Source organism: Trichophyton rubrum, assembly GCF_000151425.1.
Source record: "Trichophyton rubrum CBS 118892 genomic scaffold supercont2.1, whole genome shotgun sequence".
In the NCBI taxonomy this organism is placed as follows: Eukaryota; Fungi; Ascomycota; class Eurotiomycetes; order Onygenales; family Arthrodermataceae; genus Trichophyton; species Trichophyton rubrum.
Window position 1 is genome coordinate 2,120,591 of NW_003456428.1, and position 16,324 is coordinate 2,136,914.

At 51.8% G+C, this 16,324-nt stretch overlaps 8 protein-coding genes across 8 annotated transcripts in view; 4 read left to right on the forward strand and 4 right to left on the reverse strand.

Moving 5' to 3' along the window:
• The window catches only part of TERG_00798 (uncharacterized protein), a gene marked incomplete at both ends in the record, with an annotated part of 2,173 nt that extends 490 nt beyond the window's left edge, over positions 1-1,683 (forward strand). The window contains 2 exons of the mRNA XM_003238763.2: positions 97-741; positions 799-1,683. Of these exons, the coding sequence (XP_003238811.2) occupies positions 97-741; positions 799-1,683 (1,530 nt within the window). The remainder of the gene's footprint in view (positions 1-96; positions 742-798) is intronic.
• A 203-nt stretch (positions 1,684-1,886) lies between these two features.
• TERG_11632 (uncharacterized protein) lies at positions 1,887-2,270 on the reverse strand (the record flags this gene model as incomplete). Its single annotated transcript, XM_047750717.1, has 1 exon — positions 1,887-2,270. The coding sequence occupies one exon, from the start codon at positions 2,268-2,270 to the stop codon at positions 1,887-1,889; it is 384 nt and encodes a 127-aa protein (XP_047605236.1).
• Positions 2,271-2,306: 36 nt separating this feature from the next.
• On the reverse strand, positions 2,307-3,401 carry TERG_00799 (uncharacterized protein; the record flags this gene model as incomplete). The annotated part of the gene is made up of 5 exons (XM_047747655.1): positions 2,307-2,489; positions 2,546-2,705; positions 2,798-3,007; positions 3,080-3,112; positions 3,205-3,401. The coding sequence occupies 5 exons, from the start codon at positions 3,399-3,401 to the stop codon at positions 2,307-2,309; spliced, it is 783 nt and encodes a 260-aa protein (XP_047603617.1).
• Positions 3,402-3,716: 315 nt separating this feature from the next.
• On the forward strand, positions 3,717-5,021 carry TERG_00800 (uncharacterized protein; the record flags this gene model as incomplete). Its single annotated transcript, XM_003238765.1, has 1 exon — positions 3,717-5,021. The coding sequence occupies one exon, from the start codon at positions 3,717-3,719 to the stop codon at positions 5,019-5,021; it is 1,305 nt and encodes a 434-aa protein (XP_003238813.1).
• Positions 5,022-5,075: 54 nt separating this feature from the next.
• On the reverse strand, positions 5,076-5,480 carry TERG_00801 (uncharacterized protein; the record flags this gene model as incomplete). Its single annotated transcript, XM_003238766.1, has 1 exon — positions 5,076-5,480. One exon carries the CDS (start codon positions 5,478-5,480, stop codon positions 5,076-5,078), a length of 405 nt encoding a protein of 134 aa, XP_003238814.1.
• Positions 5,481-6,417: 937 nt separating this feature from the next.
• On the reverse strand, positions 6,418-11,956 carry TERG_00802 (uncharacterized protein; the record flags this gene model as incomplete). The annotated part of the gene is made up of 3 exons (XM_003238767.2): positions 6,418-6,824; positions 6,889-8,343; positions 8,420-11,956. The coding sequence occupies 3 exons, from the start codon at positions 11,954-11,956 to the stop codon at positions 6,681-6,683; spliced, it is 5,136 nt and encodes a 1,711-aa protein (XP_003238815.1). The 3' UTR covers positions 6,418-6,680.
• A 279-nt stretch (positions 11,957-12,235) lies between these two features.
• TERG_11633 (uncharacterized protein) lies at positions 12,236-12,655 on the forward strand (the record flags this gene model as incomplete). The annotated part of the gene is made up of 1 exon (XM_047750718.1): positions 12,236-12,655. One exon carries the CDS (start codon positions 12,236-12,238, stop codon positions 12,653-12,655), a length of 420 nt encoding a protein of 139 aa, XP_047605237.1.
• Positions 12,656-14,150: 1,495 nt separating this feature from the next.
• On the forward strand, positions 14,151-16,309 carry TERG_00803 (uncharacterized protein; the record flags this gene model as incomplete). Its single annotated transcript, XM_047747656.1, has 4 exons — positions 14,151-14,544; positions 14,607-15,394; positions 15,514-16,014; positions 16,074-16,309. Coding segments are annotated over 4 exons (1,917 nt in total), but the record flags the coding sequence as incomplete, so codon positions are not given.
• Between the last annotated feature and the right edge of the window lie 15 nt (positions 16,310-16,324).

The following is a 16,324-nucleotide window of genomic DNA, read 5'->3' on the forward strand; positions in this document are numbered from 1 at the left end:
AGAAGCAGCTTGCTACTCGCGTACCGCGTCTGTCGGCCCTTGCGCCAGCCAAAGGAGCCCAACGAGTGACTGCGCAAGAGTGATGGCGCCGGGCAGCCGCCGTCTGTCAACTGGAATAATGTGCGGAAGGGGAAAGTTCGGACTGCCCTTAGACGGCCTGCATCGAAGCCCGTAACCGCGTCCAACTCGTTCAACAAGGTCAATGGGCAGTACTGGCGCAGCGGGAGTGCTTCTGAAGACGAGTCTGAGGCTGGAACCCGCGCAGAGGAGAGCAATGCTGTGGTAAAAGATGGAAGTGATGGCGATGGCGATCGTTCCAGTGATGATTCAACCGATCTTTCGGATGTCGACGACAACGACAGTTCCATCCTGTTGAATATGGACCAGCCGAGCACGGAAAACCCGCAGCTAGAACCACAGCCTGTACATACAAACGAGGAACAGCCACCAATGCCGCTTGACACAACCACCACTGTTGAAATTAAAGAAGAAACTGGACAATTGGAAGCCGAACAACCTGCTATCAAAGATGAAGATATAGACACAACTGCTCAGACGGCCTATACGTCGAAGTACAGCGTGCCCCCTCAGACCATTGCAGAGTTGAATGCGGAAGATTTCAAGAAGCAGTTAAAATACATACTGTATAACAGCACTGGCAATCCCGATCCTTCGACACCTGTTAGATGTATAGAGTGTTTCAGAGAAGGGCATCTATCAGACATCTGTCCCAACAAAAAGGTAAGTACAGTCCTCCTACCACTACCTGTCTGTGTGCCCTAACTCCTACAAACATAGTGCGAACATTGCGGTGCATGGGAAGCGCATGAGTCTAGATTCTGCCCAACTTGGCGTAGGTGCCAGAAATGCAGAGAGCGCGGCCATGACAAGGATTTATGTTCGGCACCACTTCAGGGGTCTGCTGCAGAGGTTCCTTGCGACTTGTGTGGCTCCGACCGGCACATCGAATCCCAGTGTGATTTAATGTGGAAGCAACCACATCCTACATATACCACTGGGAAGCTGTTCATTTCAATATCATGTGCACAGTGCGCCAGTTCTCAACATCTTATCGGAGACTGTCCGTCAATGCGTGCTCCATCACACTCTACATCTTGGAGCCTAAAGGCGTTTGACCCTTCTATTATCTCCAACACGAGTCTGTCGTCTACCGGTGTACCAAACGGGAGAACAAATGGTGCCATTCCCCAGTTGAAAATCAAAGGACGTGCGCAAAGGGAACCAACCCCAGAAGAGCATGAGCTTCATATAAGATCTCGTCCCCAGCCGCCTTCAGCGCCTCGCTCAAACATTAAGTTTGCTGAGGGCCTTGGGCGTGGGCGGAACCTGAGCTCAAACCAACCTCGCTCCAACGATAGTGGAAGTGATCGCTACACGCCTCGAGACTCTCAACGTGATTACCGGGAACGAGACCAGTACTTTAACCCCAATTCTCGTCCGCGATCCCGCTCTCCAGAGTCACGGTACGGTGGAAATCACCGTAGACCACCCCTTCCACCAAGCCGTGGAAGAGGTCCACCACCTCCTTCTCGCAACCCTGGAAGGGACCGAGGAAAGGGCAGAGGTGGTGGTGGTGGTGGTGGTGGCAGCCAGTGTGCTGGGAAAGAGTCCTCGAGGCCTATACCTGGTCGAGGTAAACGGAAAGGCAATCGAAACACTTGAACACCCGGCGTTATGAATTGCCCCAGATGATGATTAGAGACTTTGGATACCTACATTATCCCTAGTATTTGACTGGATCGAAGACCAACATTAATGGACTGTGGATTTATGTCTGTCGGCCATATCAAGAGGGAACCACAGTCCAGAATGACTACCCGCGGCACCAAACATGTGTGCTCATCAGATTTGCTGGATTTTCCAGACTATCTTGTTAAGAGTCTCGGTGCCCTGTGACCTATTTTTCCAACCTTTTTGTGAATGCCACTTCCAATGTCGAGCAGGACTGGAAGTTTAAACATGCTAGCACAGATGCTACGTGGAGAGTGTACGCACCGATCAAGGCACAGTTTCCACAGGAGATGCCATACCAATGCTGCAGCTCCAGCCAATACTGTAATTGGCAGCCGCTTGTGCATGTGCTTCATAACAGCACCGAAAATACAGAAAGTTACAGTGCCAGAGTCAACAGTCGAGGGGGGTTTCAGTGCTTCCTCCTGTGAGACTTCCCTCATATCATTATCACAAATGCAAGGTAAAAGCTCATTGTCTTTTGCATACTCCGTAGTTCTACTTCGTAAATCTAGCATCTATGTACTTACTAGGGATATGTCGCTTACCTAACCTCAAGGCCGTTCTCTGGTTCCGCAGAACCCGGTCTCAAGCACGTTGATCAATTCATCCAGACGTTCAATACAAAGGTCGGTATGTTCATGGTCCTTGAGGTCTCGGTTCCGCTCATTCAAGAGAAGCACAGTGGCGGCTCCGGCTTTATGTCCAGCTGTCATATCATCCAAGCTATCACCAACCTGCAAGGCTTATTAGCTATTTCCACAGCCATAACCAAGCCAGCAATTATACGCACCATGATCAAACCACTAGCATCCTCTAGCTCCCATGCTCGTGCAATGTGCAGTATCCCAGCCGGGTCGGGCTTAGGCATGATATTCGGTGTATCCCGAGTTATAATTGGTGCAAATACATGAGTAGCCAGGTGAGACTTGATAAGATGGTTTACCGGGCCACTTTAATCATTCAAACCGGCGTCAGTAAGTCATTGTATAGACGACTGTTGTAGGTGAGGGGTATATGAGGGGCAGGGCATTAAGCAACATACTCAAAGTTGCGTGTACACAGCGCCCGTTTGACACCCTTAGAATTGAGATAGTCCATAAGCTCGACAAGTCCTGGCTGAGGAACTTGTTTTACCATTGCCTTGCGCTCAATGTCACGAACAATCGCGATGGCGTCTGTCCTGGCAGTGAAGGTGGGCAGGCCTCGGATATGGTGGATTATATCGACCCCTTTCTCTATTCCGAGGGCATCTCTATAGCATAGTACATCAGTATGACATTGAACTAAATTATAGATGTACCATTCATCATATCCGTCTTCTTACCGCATCTCTTGGAACATGTAATGTTGTGGCAGGCTGGATCCGGATCCCTCATCAGCTACCCGTTAGCTTATCCGTACACTGGTTCTCAAAGGCCATATTTCAATTCCATATAAATGATTACTTGCCATAGTGTTCCATCGACATCGAATACGATTCCCTTCAATGCGGGTACATCTCCTCCATCGGCGTCCAAGGGTGCGAATCTGCGCTGGGCCATTGTCAGTGGCCGTAATACCGATGCAGATGCTGATGCTACTGCTGTGGACAGTGGGCGTGATGTGCAGCCAGAGAACAGTGCTCGAGTTGATCTATTGAGAATCATAGGAATCTATAGCTTGTAGATGTACGTGAAACGGAGGTGAAAGCAAACTCGAAGTTGTCCATCCTCTAGAGGAGCTTTGATATTAGCTAACCAACCGCTCAAAATGCCAAGACGGCGGAATCAGTTTAACTTAACTAACCAACGCTTGGCCATTCCATTAAACCACTTGGGCAACGGCTTTGTATACACATCTATGGCTTTTTGATAACCAGCAAATTTCTCTCATAAGTGCCGATCAACAAGGCGTGAAGAGTAACCACTCTATCCTAACCGGCAGACAATCGCTTAAATAACTACCAGTCAGTTAGCGCCGCGATGACGGCGGACGCGAGGGTTCTCATCCTCGATAAGCCCAATGCGGCGCAGATGAACCAAGATCTGATGCAGGCTTTCACCGAAGCCATCCAAAAGAATCCTGCTGCTGATCTACTATCGGTTATCGGGAGAGCGTATGTACGCGCTCACCGAGTGGTTCAATATCGAGAGCTCTCAGATGCAGGCCAGTTAAATCTACAGACCGCATATGATCTCTATGACGCCGTTATAGCTAATCCTGATATCAACCTGCGTGATCGTTTCCCATCGGACTATGACCGCAAATACAGATGGGCGAAACCAAAGTCGGTTGTTGCCGAGCCACCGAAGCCTGTGAAGCCGCGCGATTGGTTCAAGGAGAGGTTGGATAACATCCACTCTGCCAGAATTGTTTACCCGCTCTCTGACCGGGCCTCAGCCCTACTACAAAACTATTCCAAGTCCCGAGACTATTCTGATGAAGAAGCTCTTGCAAATTCATTGAAAAAGCTGGTACTGAACTCTGAAAGGCTGTTTGACAATATCATTAGAGGAGCTGTAGTTAAAGCCGACGACGATATTGCGATCAAGGTCTTTCCCGACAGCCGAGATCTTACTGAATATCACAACCTTCAATACCTCGCAAGCCATGCTTCAGACCTTCCAGTCCCAAGGGTGCATGGCCTAATCATGCTTGGGCATTACCGTGTTATGTTTATGTCCTATATTCAGGGCATCACCATTGATAAAGTGTGGTCGGGTTTATCTCATGAAGGAAAGGTCTCCCTAAAGGAGCAGCTGGGGAACATATTCTCAAGACTCAGATGCCTCCGTCAGGATGATGGACAAGAACTGGGAGGTTTGGGTGGTGAAGGAGTAAAGGATTACCGCATCATGGAAGTCTTTGCCTACAAGGGCATCACAACAGCGAAAGCGTTTAATGACTTGCAATTCTCCGCGAAACATCGTGCCAGCCCTTGCTATGCCAAGTTACTTCATTCTTTCCTAGAGATGCCAAACAAATCGCTACGAGGGGCAGTGTTTACTCATGGTGATTTGAAAAAGTCAAATATCATGGTAAAACAAACCTCAGAGGATCCTAATCAGTATACAATTACCGGGATAATAGATTGGGAAGACAGTGGATTCTACCCTGAATATTATGAAAGCACCACGATATCAAATGGACAGAGTATCGTGAACGACGATGACTGGTACCTCTACATGCCGGATTGCCTTTCCCCTCTACAATTCCCCTTATATTGGCTGGTGGATCGTCTGTGGGGTAATCTGCTCTGGAACTGGCGAACAGATATAGTTCGATGAATCAATCCCCTTCAAGCCTTCATCCCAGCAGCCAACCATACTGTCCATCAGTTCCTATTTCCATGCTTCCCGTTTCGCCTTCACAATGCCCTTGTTACGCTGGTAGTCGGGATTTTCCGCATCGACAATGTCTGCCCGCTCCAACCCTTCTAAAACATCAAGGACAAAGTCCTGGCAACTGTAGTCTGGCTCTTCATTGCGTACCGGGGTTTCCCAAGCAATGTTCTTGATGGTTTCAATCTTGCTCGCGTCGATTTCACACAAAGCACAGAGTTCAACAACAGAAGCCGAGTTACGCGCATCGGATGGAGTTCTCACGTCACGAAAATATCTTTGACGAGCACCGAGAAGATGAATGATGGTTTTTGCCGGCTTCTCCTCGGCATCGATGAATAGGCTCCAGTGTTTAATACCTGGGTTATCGTAGATTGCAATCATGAGCGGAACAGTGGAAGCCATCTTGATTTTGGACCGTCTAAGCAAAAGACACAACGGTGTTTCTAAGGTTATTCAACTCCAAGCTTTCTGTCTAATATATTTGTTTAATTCCGTGGTGAGCTTGGGAGTTTTTTGAGTGTAAACGCAGGCGTTCTTGTTCTCACAAGTAGCAAGTAGTAACTAGTTAGTTAAATACGAGGGAACTCGAACCAGAGTAAGGGCGGGGGAGGGGAGAAAGAAACATGGATGTTCACTATCTAGACTGCTGCCTGGCCTTGGTCTCATATTGGTGATCCCTGTACCGTTGAACATCGAGGAATAACAGATGGAGTTCATATATTGGGTTTATCTCTTGAGTCTATATCACATGTCTAGGCGCCATCAAGGCAAGAATTTGTATTCAAAGCCTAGAATATGTATAGGATCTAATAAAGAGCTACTGATGAAGAAAGGCGTGACGTCGTGGAATCTAGACAGCTACTTAACCACTATAGCTTGAAGCAGAAGAATTCCAAGGATATATGTATCAAGACCCCCGTTTCCCAAAGCCCAAGTAGAAACTAAAAGAAAAGAAGCTGGCTATAGATAAAATAGGATAAACCGAATGATCAATAAAAAAGGGAAGAAACCATATACATGCATCCGATCGTACGTATCAACTGGTACAAAACGAAACTGGAGGACGTGGCTGAGGAACAAACAACAATTAAACACGCTAGGTTAGAAAAGAATAAAAAAGGATCATAGCTGCATGACAGAGAAAAAAGAACAAAATCAGGAAATGAAATCATGAATTATTCTTCTCATTATTTTGAATTTTGGAGGGAAGTTGTTTTTTCTGTGTTTTTTTTTTTTTTGCGGCGAGGAGTAGTAAAAAACATAACTTTTTTTTTTTTTTTTTTTTTTTTTTTTTTTGGTATAGCGGGAGCTTTGCGTGGCGGGCGGGAAGAGGTAATTGACGTGCTTGCTTGCTTGCTTGCTGTGCTGAACGCTATTTATCAAAAGGCAAAAAGTGAAGTGTGTCGGGAGGAAGAAGGTTGGTACAATGTTCAAATAACGGAGTCAATATCAACGCCCATGAAGAAAAGGGAGATAAGGGGGGAGGGGAATTAAGGCTTGATCCAATATTCAAGCGTAAGTAAGGTAAGGTAAGGTAGGGGGTAACATCAAGAAATAAAAGAAGATAAAGCAATAGGATGGAAAAAATTGCAGAACTTGAAATCAGTAGTCGTCATAATCGTACTGGGATCGCTGAGAGCCCAGGGTGCCATTATTTTTGCCGGAGCTTGTCAGTGGTCGGGGACCGGTTGGTTTTCGTTGTGGGACGCCTCTTCCTGGAGAAGATCTGGACGGGGAGCTATTGTTCTACGGAACGTTAGTATACGAATGCATTGGAGTTTAAGCGGTTAGGGTTAGGGTTGGAACTCACAACATGGTCAACCATGCGAGCTGTGCCTTCTCGCATCGCCATGCGCTCTGCATAGCTCGGGTTCGGGTCATCGCTTAACTTGGATGAACGCTGTGGTATCAAGGGACCATCGTCTCTGATCTTAGGTGGTCGGGCAGGACCGGATTGGCTCATTATTGATGATCCGACTGAATATGCGCCGGCGGACATGGGGCGGTGGTTATCCGCCGCGCTGGATGGGCGGTCGCGGTTAAGTGCCCCGAGAGTCGGGTTTGATGCCCATGCGTCGGAATTAGGGGAAGTGGGGACTCCGTAGTGCTGGGCCTGGGATTCCAGCTGTGTCTGGTACCGAGATGTAGGGCCCTGGCGGGGCTGCGGGTGTTGAAGGTTCAAGCTGTCCCGATGAGCTCTGTATTTGGGAATTTCAGAGACCTGGGAGGGAACGAGGGGAGAAGGAGGACGGTTCTCTGTGCCTGCGGCATCCTTGTTGACGCTCGTGGTGGAGCGGAGCCGATCGTCACCGCGGTGGTCGTAGTATTCGGCGGTGGTGTAGTTTGCGTTTTCCAGATCGGAGTTTGATCTCGATGCGTCGGAAGATAAGCGTTCTTTGCGATTTGGCTGGATGCTGTTGCGGATGTTTTCGCCCATGGAAGATGCGGTTGTTCTGGACCAGCGGGATATCTTTGGGAAGAAGGATGAGCTGCTCGATTTTGTCTTGCGGGATTTCTCATTGGACATCTTGGGCGTGGTGTCTGCACTTGGCGGCGAGGCAACGGGGACTCGCTCGGGGGTTGCAAGGGGTACTGAAGCGCCTCGCTTATGCCGGCCGACAAAGCGGGAGCCAGGAGGAGTTGGGTTTTCGAGAATCTCCTGCTCGTCGCGGGTTAGAGGCTCCTCTTCGTTTTCTTCCATGACGGGACTGATATTGCGCTGGGAAGACTGGACGCGGACGTCTGCACGGAGTGGTGAGGAGTTATATGGCGATTGTTCGGCGGTGGTAGCACCACTGCGATCGTGATCGTCATATCCATCTGCATTGCCCTGTCCGTTGCCGTTGATATTCTCAGCAGAGGTACCCATGACAGGGGCTCGTCCCTCCTGGGCCGCGCGCAGAGCCTCAACTTCCGTCAACAGATGAAGAAGCATTTCCTCGATATTAGTCAGATCGCCGGAGCTCTTCAAACTGAGTGTTTTCAAAGCCCGCTTGAACACATTCTTCTTCTTCGAACGCATCTCCTCCTCAAATTCGCTGGACATCTTGCTGTGGGTGCGGGGAGTGATCATGGGTCGAGGACCACCGATGGCCTTCTGGGTACGGTCATGGCCCTTGGAGTTTGCATCAAGAAGCATCTCGTCTTGCTGGGCGATGTATTTCTTCATATCCTCGAAGGAGTTGCGCATTTCCGCAGCGCTGCGGACAAGAGTGATCAGGATCTCGGTGTCTCTTGCATTTCGCTGGGCATCACGAACCGTCAACTGGATAACATGTTAGTACAGACTGATGTTTACTTATTACGTTTGGTGACGGGTAATTAAAAAGGTAAGATCTTACATGGTCCATGAGGGCGACGATATCCTTAGACTGAATCCTATCGATGCCTCGACCAGTCGAGCTATCGTACAGCGGCGAAGGCATTCCATGAGAATAGCCGCTCAAGTGCCGCTTATGTTTATCGTTAAACGGATCATCGACCTCCATCGGACTCCCAAGGCCACCGACGATATCATTCGACAGGTCGAATCCTTTACCCTTTGGCTCTGGCGTAGCACTGCTGTTAGACCTATGATTTGCACCAGATATGTACCCTTCATCCCGTGGATTGGGAGAAGTCATATCGAAGTGGTCGTTTCCATAGGGATTAGGACCAAGACCTTTGTCCAAATCAAAACGGTCACGACCGGGCTCTTCCGAGATCACACCCAGACCACCCGCAGCACCGTAACCGGCGCCAGGTAGATCGGCATCGTTGAGCTCGCGTTCGGGGGAGAGGAGCTGTCTGCCCGATTGGGGCGGGCTGGGCTCGTAGGGCCAATGGTCGCGACCTTCGTGCGGGACGCCGCCAATAGGGCCCTGAATAATGGAAGGGTTGGTGTTGATGTCTGATTCGGTGTCGACCATGTGGCCTATTTCAGGGATCGGGCTACCGGAGTTGGGCAGTGCATTGGCACCAAGGATAGGCCGGTCTTCTTCCTCGTCTTCCTCGTCCTCTTCAGACTGCGCAGTGCTGTGTGGTGGAGACGTCACGCCCATGCGTTCGTGGAATGGACGTTCATCAACACTTGGTGGTCCCGCGGGTTCATCATCATCAACCACTCGGTCGTCCTCGTGTTGGTGGTCAACGTCAGCATCTTCCTCATCTTCATAGGGCTCCTCTTCTTCCTCTACATGGTCATGCTCGTGCTGGTCCTCTTCTGCCTCATGTTCATCCTCTTCATTGAGATCCAAGTGTCTGTTTGGGCCCTCGCCCTCACCTTCCCCTTCATCGCCTTCCATGCCAGGGGTATAGCTCCTTGACGAGCGATTGACAAGTGGATGCGGCGAACGAGTCGAAACCTGTGAAGGATCCAAGAGAGACGCAACTGCCGACTCAACTCCAACGGGAGTATGCACGTACTGCACATTCGTAGCACGGCAACCAGCAATCTGCTGTCCCTGGTCAAGAGGATCCGTAAAAGTGTCGTCGGTATAATTAGTCATGTGTTTGGAATCGATGTCAATGTCACGGTCATGGTCAAGGTCGTGGTCATGGTCGCGGTCGTGGTCATGGTCATGGTCATGCTCGTCATGGTCCCAGTAACTAGGTGAGTTCCTCTGTGATTCACCGATATCCAGCTTGGAGCCCAGCTCTTCGTCCGGAATGGTGGGAGGATGGCGGTGGCTGTAGTCTGCCGTCCGGGTTGATCTGGCCAGATCTGTGCTTGCGGCCGAGGAGAGAGACTCAATTGACAGTCTTTGCGGTTGTTTGGAAGCTTCGTCACCTTCCTGGCCGGGAGTCAAGCTGCGATTGTGGTGCTCGTCAGCCTGATAGCTAGCCACGCTCTGAATGGGGCTGAGAGCGCGGTTATTAGAGAAGTTGAGGTCGAGGTCATGGTGTTGTGGCTCGAGGGCCTTTGGAGTTGGAGACTCGTTGTATTCACGGGTGATCTCCTCTGAGAGCCCACTGCCCAGGTCCCTGGCATGCTGGTGGTTTCTGCTGTCATCAGGGGTCATACGGCCAATGGGAGAGGCGAGTGCTCGAGGAGAGCCCCTGGACACTTCACCTTCGAGGGCGGTAGCAGTCTGGGCCGACTGCTGCGAGAGGATGGACTGTCTGGTCATATCGGAGTCAATGCCGCTGCGGAAAGGCATGGGAGCAACATCGTGCTTTTGGAAGATGAGTTCAGTATCGTTGTATCCGGGAGCTGTTCCGGCTCCGGCTCCACGACTACCGCTAGCAAGAGAGCTCTTGCTACGTTTGTGAACCCTGTCCCGGCGACCCAGGCTTGAGTTTGAATCATGGTGCTTCAGGGCTGCGGTGGTCAAGGCAGTTCCAACAATCTTAGCAGCCTCAGCATCGCGTAGGCCCTTGCTCTTCTTCCGGCTGACCCCTGGCGCTTCTACCGAGAGATGATCATGACGCGAGGAGCTCCGTTCACGACCGGGACTGGCTCGCTTCTCATGCCTTCGTTCCTTGGACCTCGAGGAGGAGTGGGATTCAGGAGACCGGACGGGCGAGCTTGTATTATTACGCTCAGCATCCAGGCCGAGGCTTCTAGAGACATCTGGAGCACTGAACCGCTTTACCAGCTTTGAGGAGGCAGCAACATCCTCCTTGGAGGACTTGTGGGCGGCGGTGCCGGCACCAGCAGCACCACGACCAGCCTTGATTCGGGCTAAAGGGTCATCTTTCTGGTCCTTCTTGAGCTCCTTTAGTTCAGGCAGGATGAGTCGACGAATGGCATCCTCGACAGTCTCGAGCAGTTTAGGGTTATTGAGGGATGATCGAGAGGTACCTGATCTGAAGGAGTACTGATCACCGTTCCCGGTCTTACCGTTGTTTCCAGACGCAAGGGAAGTACTGAGATAGCTCGACTCGGGACTAGTCATGTCTCGTTCTCTATTCTTTCCAGAGCGTTTGGAGCTGTAATCCAGGCCACCCGAGGAGCTTCCTTCTCCATAACGGTGTTTTGAACGAGTGCGGTCCCGAGAACCAGAGCCACCACTGATCTTCTCGGCGGCCTTTTGAGCAATCCTCTCACGGCTGAGACTTCGACTGCGTCTTCTGGAGGGTGTCTTGAGCAAGTCACGCAAGTCCGTGGCCGGCTCAGTCTCATCTCCACTGAGACTGTGGCTTCGATGGCGATTTGTATGAGTTTCCGAGAGCACTAGGGGCCCGTCGAGCATGCTGTCTGCGGGCATGGAAGAGATGTCCGATGTAGGCTGGATGTATCTTGACGAGACCTCGCTGTCCCTGTTGACGATCTCGATCTCTACGGGATGGCCCCGCGAGGCACCTATATCATCCGCTCCATCAGTCAGGGAGCTCAGACTACCATCATCATCAGCTCCGGCTCCTGCAGCACCACCTCTACCGGCATCCTTCGAGGATCTGGTGGGCGTGCTGAGCGAGATGCGTCTGGTATACGATGGTCTTCTCCCTCCGCTGTTTTCACTGATGTGTATGCGGTCTCTGTCTCTGTCCCTGTCCCTGTCCCTGTCTCTGGTCTTCCTGCTGGATGAAGGAGTGACTCTGACCCTGACGCTTGGCCGAGAACTGATGCCACCGCTGCCGGACCCTTTCTTGCCGCCCTCAAAGTACTCTATGAGCAACGAGGTCTGGGAGTGATGCGAGGAGCGAGACATCTTCCCTCCGCCGCCGCCTCCCCCGTCTTCGCGGTCCCTGTCCCTGTCCCGCGGCCGCGAGGAACGACGGCGGGTGGAGATGGTGATGGGGCTGCCATCTTCCGGGATGGAGTAGGACGTCTTGTCAGTCCGGCGGGAGAGGTCAGTGGCAAGGTCGGTGGCAGTGCCTGTGGTGCTGGCGACTGTGGTGTCGAGGACGGACTCTGTTGGGGCCGGGAGGATGGGTCTGCGGGTGTCGACACCCATGGTTCTCTCTGTCCCTTTCTTTTTTGGTCTCCTCTTTTCTTCAGCAGGCCACTATCATAGTCAGGTCGATGGCGGCAACGGGTATATCTAGCAAGGCTCAAGGAGTTTTATTTTTATTTCTATCTTTTGCTGTTTCGCCGTTGGCGTTGGTGGTGGTGGACGATTTGTTTGTCGGTGTAAGTGAAGAAGTAAATAAAAATAGACAACACCGAAAAAGAAGCTGGTTTCTTCTGACTAGTAAAAGCGAAGAAAAGAAGAACTCGTCTTTATCCTTGGGAGATGTCTCTGTCTGCTTTTCTCTTCCTGGCCCTCGGTCCTTCTGGTGAGGCGAGAGTGACTTGGAGGCTGCGGGTTGACGGTGGTTGGTGGTTGGCGATGCTTTGTTGTCAGCGGCGGGAGAAGGAAAAAAGCGAAGACGACGAAGGAAGAAGCCCTGCTGGTCCCTGTCGACTGACCGAGCAAGCAAACGAAGAAGAATTGAAGAGAAGAACCAGAAGGGAACAAGGATACAATTACAAGAAGACGGACCTTGAAGAGTGTAGAGAAGAAGAGCAAAAAGAGGATGTCTGTCTGTCTGTCTGCGTCCCTCCACCCCCAGCCATCAATGTCGCTTTGACTAGCGCCAGTGGACCAGCCACTCTTATTATTTACTCCGGGCTTTTTTCTTCCTTGCCAGCCTCAAGATATCAACCTAACTAAGCTACGACGGGATCCAGCGAGATGGCATGACAGCGAGAGTGACAGCGAGAGTGACAGAAGTCCGTGATGGGGGAGAGACGAGACCCCGAGAGAGCCGTTGACTGACCTTCAACAGACAGATAACCGCCATCCAGTCTCTTCTCCAAGTCTCTTCTCCAAGTCTCTGCCTCTGCTTCTTCTCTTCTTCTCTTCTTCTCTTCTACTTCTCCATCCTTCCGTCCCCCGGTCAACCAGCGTCCTGGCCCTCGTCGCCCATCCCTGCCCTTCTCCATCTCCCCCAAGGCCGCGGCATCCCCTGATTGGCCTCTGCTCCCTCTGCTCGTCTGTGGTCTTTGTCCGTGGCCTTGTCTGTGGCCCGCCTCTGCGCTCTTCTTTGGCCAGTCTCTGCTCGTTCGCTCGCTCGCTGTCGTGCCAACGCATCAACCTCCCTTTCCTGCAGGGTCGCACTAAGGTAAACTCTCTCGCCGTCGCTTGATGATCCCCGTAGCCGACTCCATCGTTAGTCGCCGTAGAGAGTACTCCGTAGAGTAGAAGTAGTAGAAGCTGCAGGAGGAGCCGTCGTAGTTGTCCATAGCTGTCTGTAGCAACCATCCTGGCGTCTCTTTCTCTCGCTTCTCTTCACATCAAACCAGCAGTCAAACATCAAACCTGCAAGAGGCGCACCATCACCAGCCACACTCACAGTCTCTCCCAGTCCTTCTCTTCTTACTTCTCTTCTTACTTCTCTCCTTTCTTCTCTCCTACTTCTCTTCTTCAACTTCTCTTCTTCCTCCTGACGCGTGTCTTCTCGTCCTGCCGGGCTGTGCAAGTCTTAAAACGACTCGCTCGGCGGTTAAAAAGGGGGGCCTCTCCTTTGACCTGTGACGCCCTCGATACGCTGTAATACAGGCCAGTTTTGCAGTGGCTTGGCATCTCGTTACGGCTTCAATACGAAAGTTACCCCGCCTGAGACAAGCGCCAAGCCTGAAGACGCAGCAAAAGAAGAAAAGAAAGAAAACGACGTCGTCGACTTTTTGACGAACTTCACGACTTCAACTTCACGACTTCATCTTCACGACGTCGACTTCAACTTCTTCCTCCTCTCGACCTATTCTGGCCTTCGTCTTATCCTCTTCTCTCGCTCCTCGCCCTCGCCTCGACCTCTCCTACCGACACTCCCGACTGCACGGAGACGCTCACTCGCTCGCTAGTCTCCTGCGCTCCCCGGCTGACGACGCATCTCCCGGCCGCCCCAGACTCCACGATAGTCCAGACCGGAAGACAGCAAAACAGGAAGACATTGAGAAAGAAGACACGGAGACGGACGACAAACAGATAGACAGACAGACGCAGACACAGATTGAAGTCTCGCTGGCCGACTTCGCAGGGGATGACGACGCCCAGCTGCTAAGACATCACCACCAGCCACACGACCGTCCCAGACCTCATCTCACCTCCGGCAAAGACAAGACACCCTCACACGACACACCAAGACTCACGACAAACAACTGCCAAAATGCATCTAACGCCGTTACTCTCGTTCCTCTTCGCGCTGCTTTCCTTCTCCCGTCTCGCGGCTGGCCTCAAGCTCATCGAGTCCAAGTCCCTCACGCCCTGCACCAACACCGCTACCCAGAACAACGCCGACTTCACCGCATCCGAGTTCAACATCGCCTTCACCCCGGAGAACCGCACCCTACGTGTCAACTTCCATGGCGTCTCCTCCATCAAGGGCTTCGTCAATGCCCGCATCGAGCTCTTCGCCTATGGCTACCCGGCCCTCGACCAGCGCTTTGATCCGTGCAAGTCCGGACTCGACCTCCAGGGCCTCTGTCCCATGACGGCCGGGCCCATCGACCTCATGACCGACTTTGTCGACGTCTCAGACGAGGTCATCAACAAAGTCCCTGGTTAGTCTTTTCAGTCTCTTCTTGTTGTCCATATCTGCTGCTTCGTTCTAACGGACTACTAGGTATTGCGTATAATGTCCCCGATATCGACGCCAAGTTCCGGGCCTACATCTATGCTGCTGATTCTGGATCAACCATCGCCTGCTTCGAGGGACAGCTCTCCAACGCCAAAACAGTCTACCACAGAACCGTAGGATGGATCGTCGCCGTCATCGCTGGCATCGGCCTCATTGCCTCTGCCATCACCTCGGGTCTCGGCCACTCCAACACAGCCGCCCACGTAGCTGCCAATGCCCTCTCGCTCTTCAGCTTCCTCCAGGCTCAGGCCATGATCGGTCTCACCTCCGTCACCTTGCCGCCTGTCGTCCAGGCTTGGACCCAGAACTTCCAGTGGAGCATGGGCATCATCCACGTCACCTTCATCCAGAACATCTGCACCTGGTACCAGCGCGCGACGGGCGGAACCCCAACTAACGTGCTCAACTCTCCCTCCACCACCTCCATCCAGATCAAGAAACGCTCATTGGAGTACATGCGGAATGTTGTCTTTACCTATCCCAATGGCCTGACCAAGCGTGTCAACAATGAACCCACCGTCGGAGAAACTATCAACAACATCGTCCTGCGTGGCATCGATAGAGTAGCCTACCGAGCCAAGATGGAGACCACAAACGTCTTCATGACCGGCCTGCTCTTCTTCGTTATCTTCGTCACCTTTGTCGTGCTCCTCGTTACCGCCTTCAAGGGCTTCTGTGAAATCGCCGCCAAGAAGGGCTGGATGAAGAGTGACAAGTTCCAGGACTTTAGGAACGGATGGAAGATTGTCATGCGCGGAATCCTCTTCAGACTGGTGCGTTTCTCTCTCTCTCTCTCTCTCTCTCTCTCTCTCTCTCTCTGTTCTTTGCTTTTCTTTTCTCCCACGTCTTTTTCCCAGATTTTGTGCTTGAATTGCATCTAACATATATACAGACCTTGATTGGCTTCCCTCAAATGGCAATTCTCTGTCTCTGGGAGTTCACCCAGGTCGACTCCCCAGCCATTGTTGTCCTGGCAGTCGTGATGTTGCTCTCCATCATCGGCTCTCTCGGCTGGGCTGCCTTCAAAGTCATCAACCTCGCAAAGAAGTCCGTCCAGATGCATAAGAACCCAGCCTACATCCTCTACTCTGACCCTTCCGCCCTCAACAAGTGGGGGTTCCTCTACGTCCAGTACCGGGCTACTGCTTACTACTGCGTCGTCCCGCTTCTCGCCTACATCCTCATCAAGTCCATGTTCATCGGCCTCGCCCAGAAGGCTCCCTACGTCCAGGCCATCTCCCTCCTCATCATCGAACTGGCCGTCCTCGTTGGTGTCTCTATCCTGCGGCCGTGGATGGACAAGAAGACAAACATCTTCAACATCTCCATTGCCGCCGTCAACTTCTTCAACGTCATCCTCCTCCTATTCTTCAGCGAAATCTTCAAGCTCCCAGTAAGCATACTCTATCCCATAACCCCAAATAATATACAATCACTAACTAACGTCCCCAGGGCCTTGTCGTCGGAGTAATGGGCGTAGCCTTCTTCGTCATCAACGCCGTCTTCGCCCTCATCCTTCTCATTCTCGTCCTTATTGCGTCCGGATACGCCATTCTCTCCAAGAACCCCGATACCCGCTACCAACCCATGCGCGACGACCGCGGCTCTTTCATCAAATCCCACACCCAACTCACCACCGAACTCGACGCCCTCGGCGCCACCGGCCCGCGGAGAAGGAAGTTCAATGAGTCGAAGGACGACTC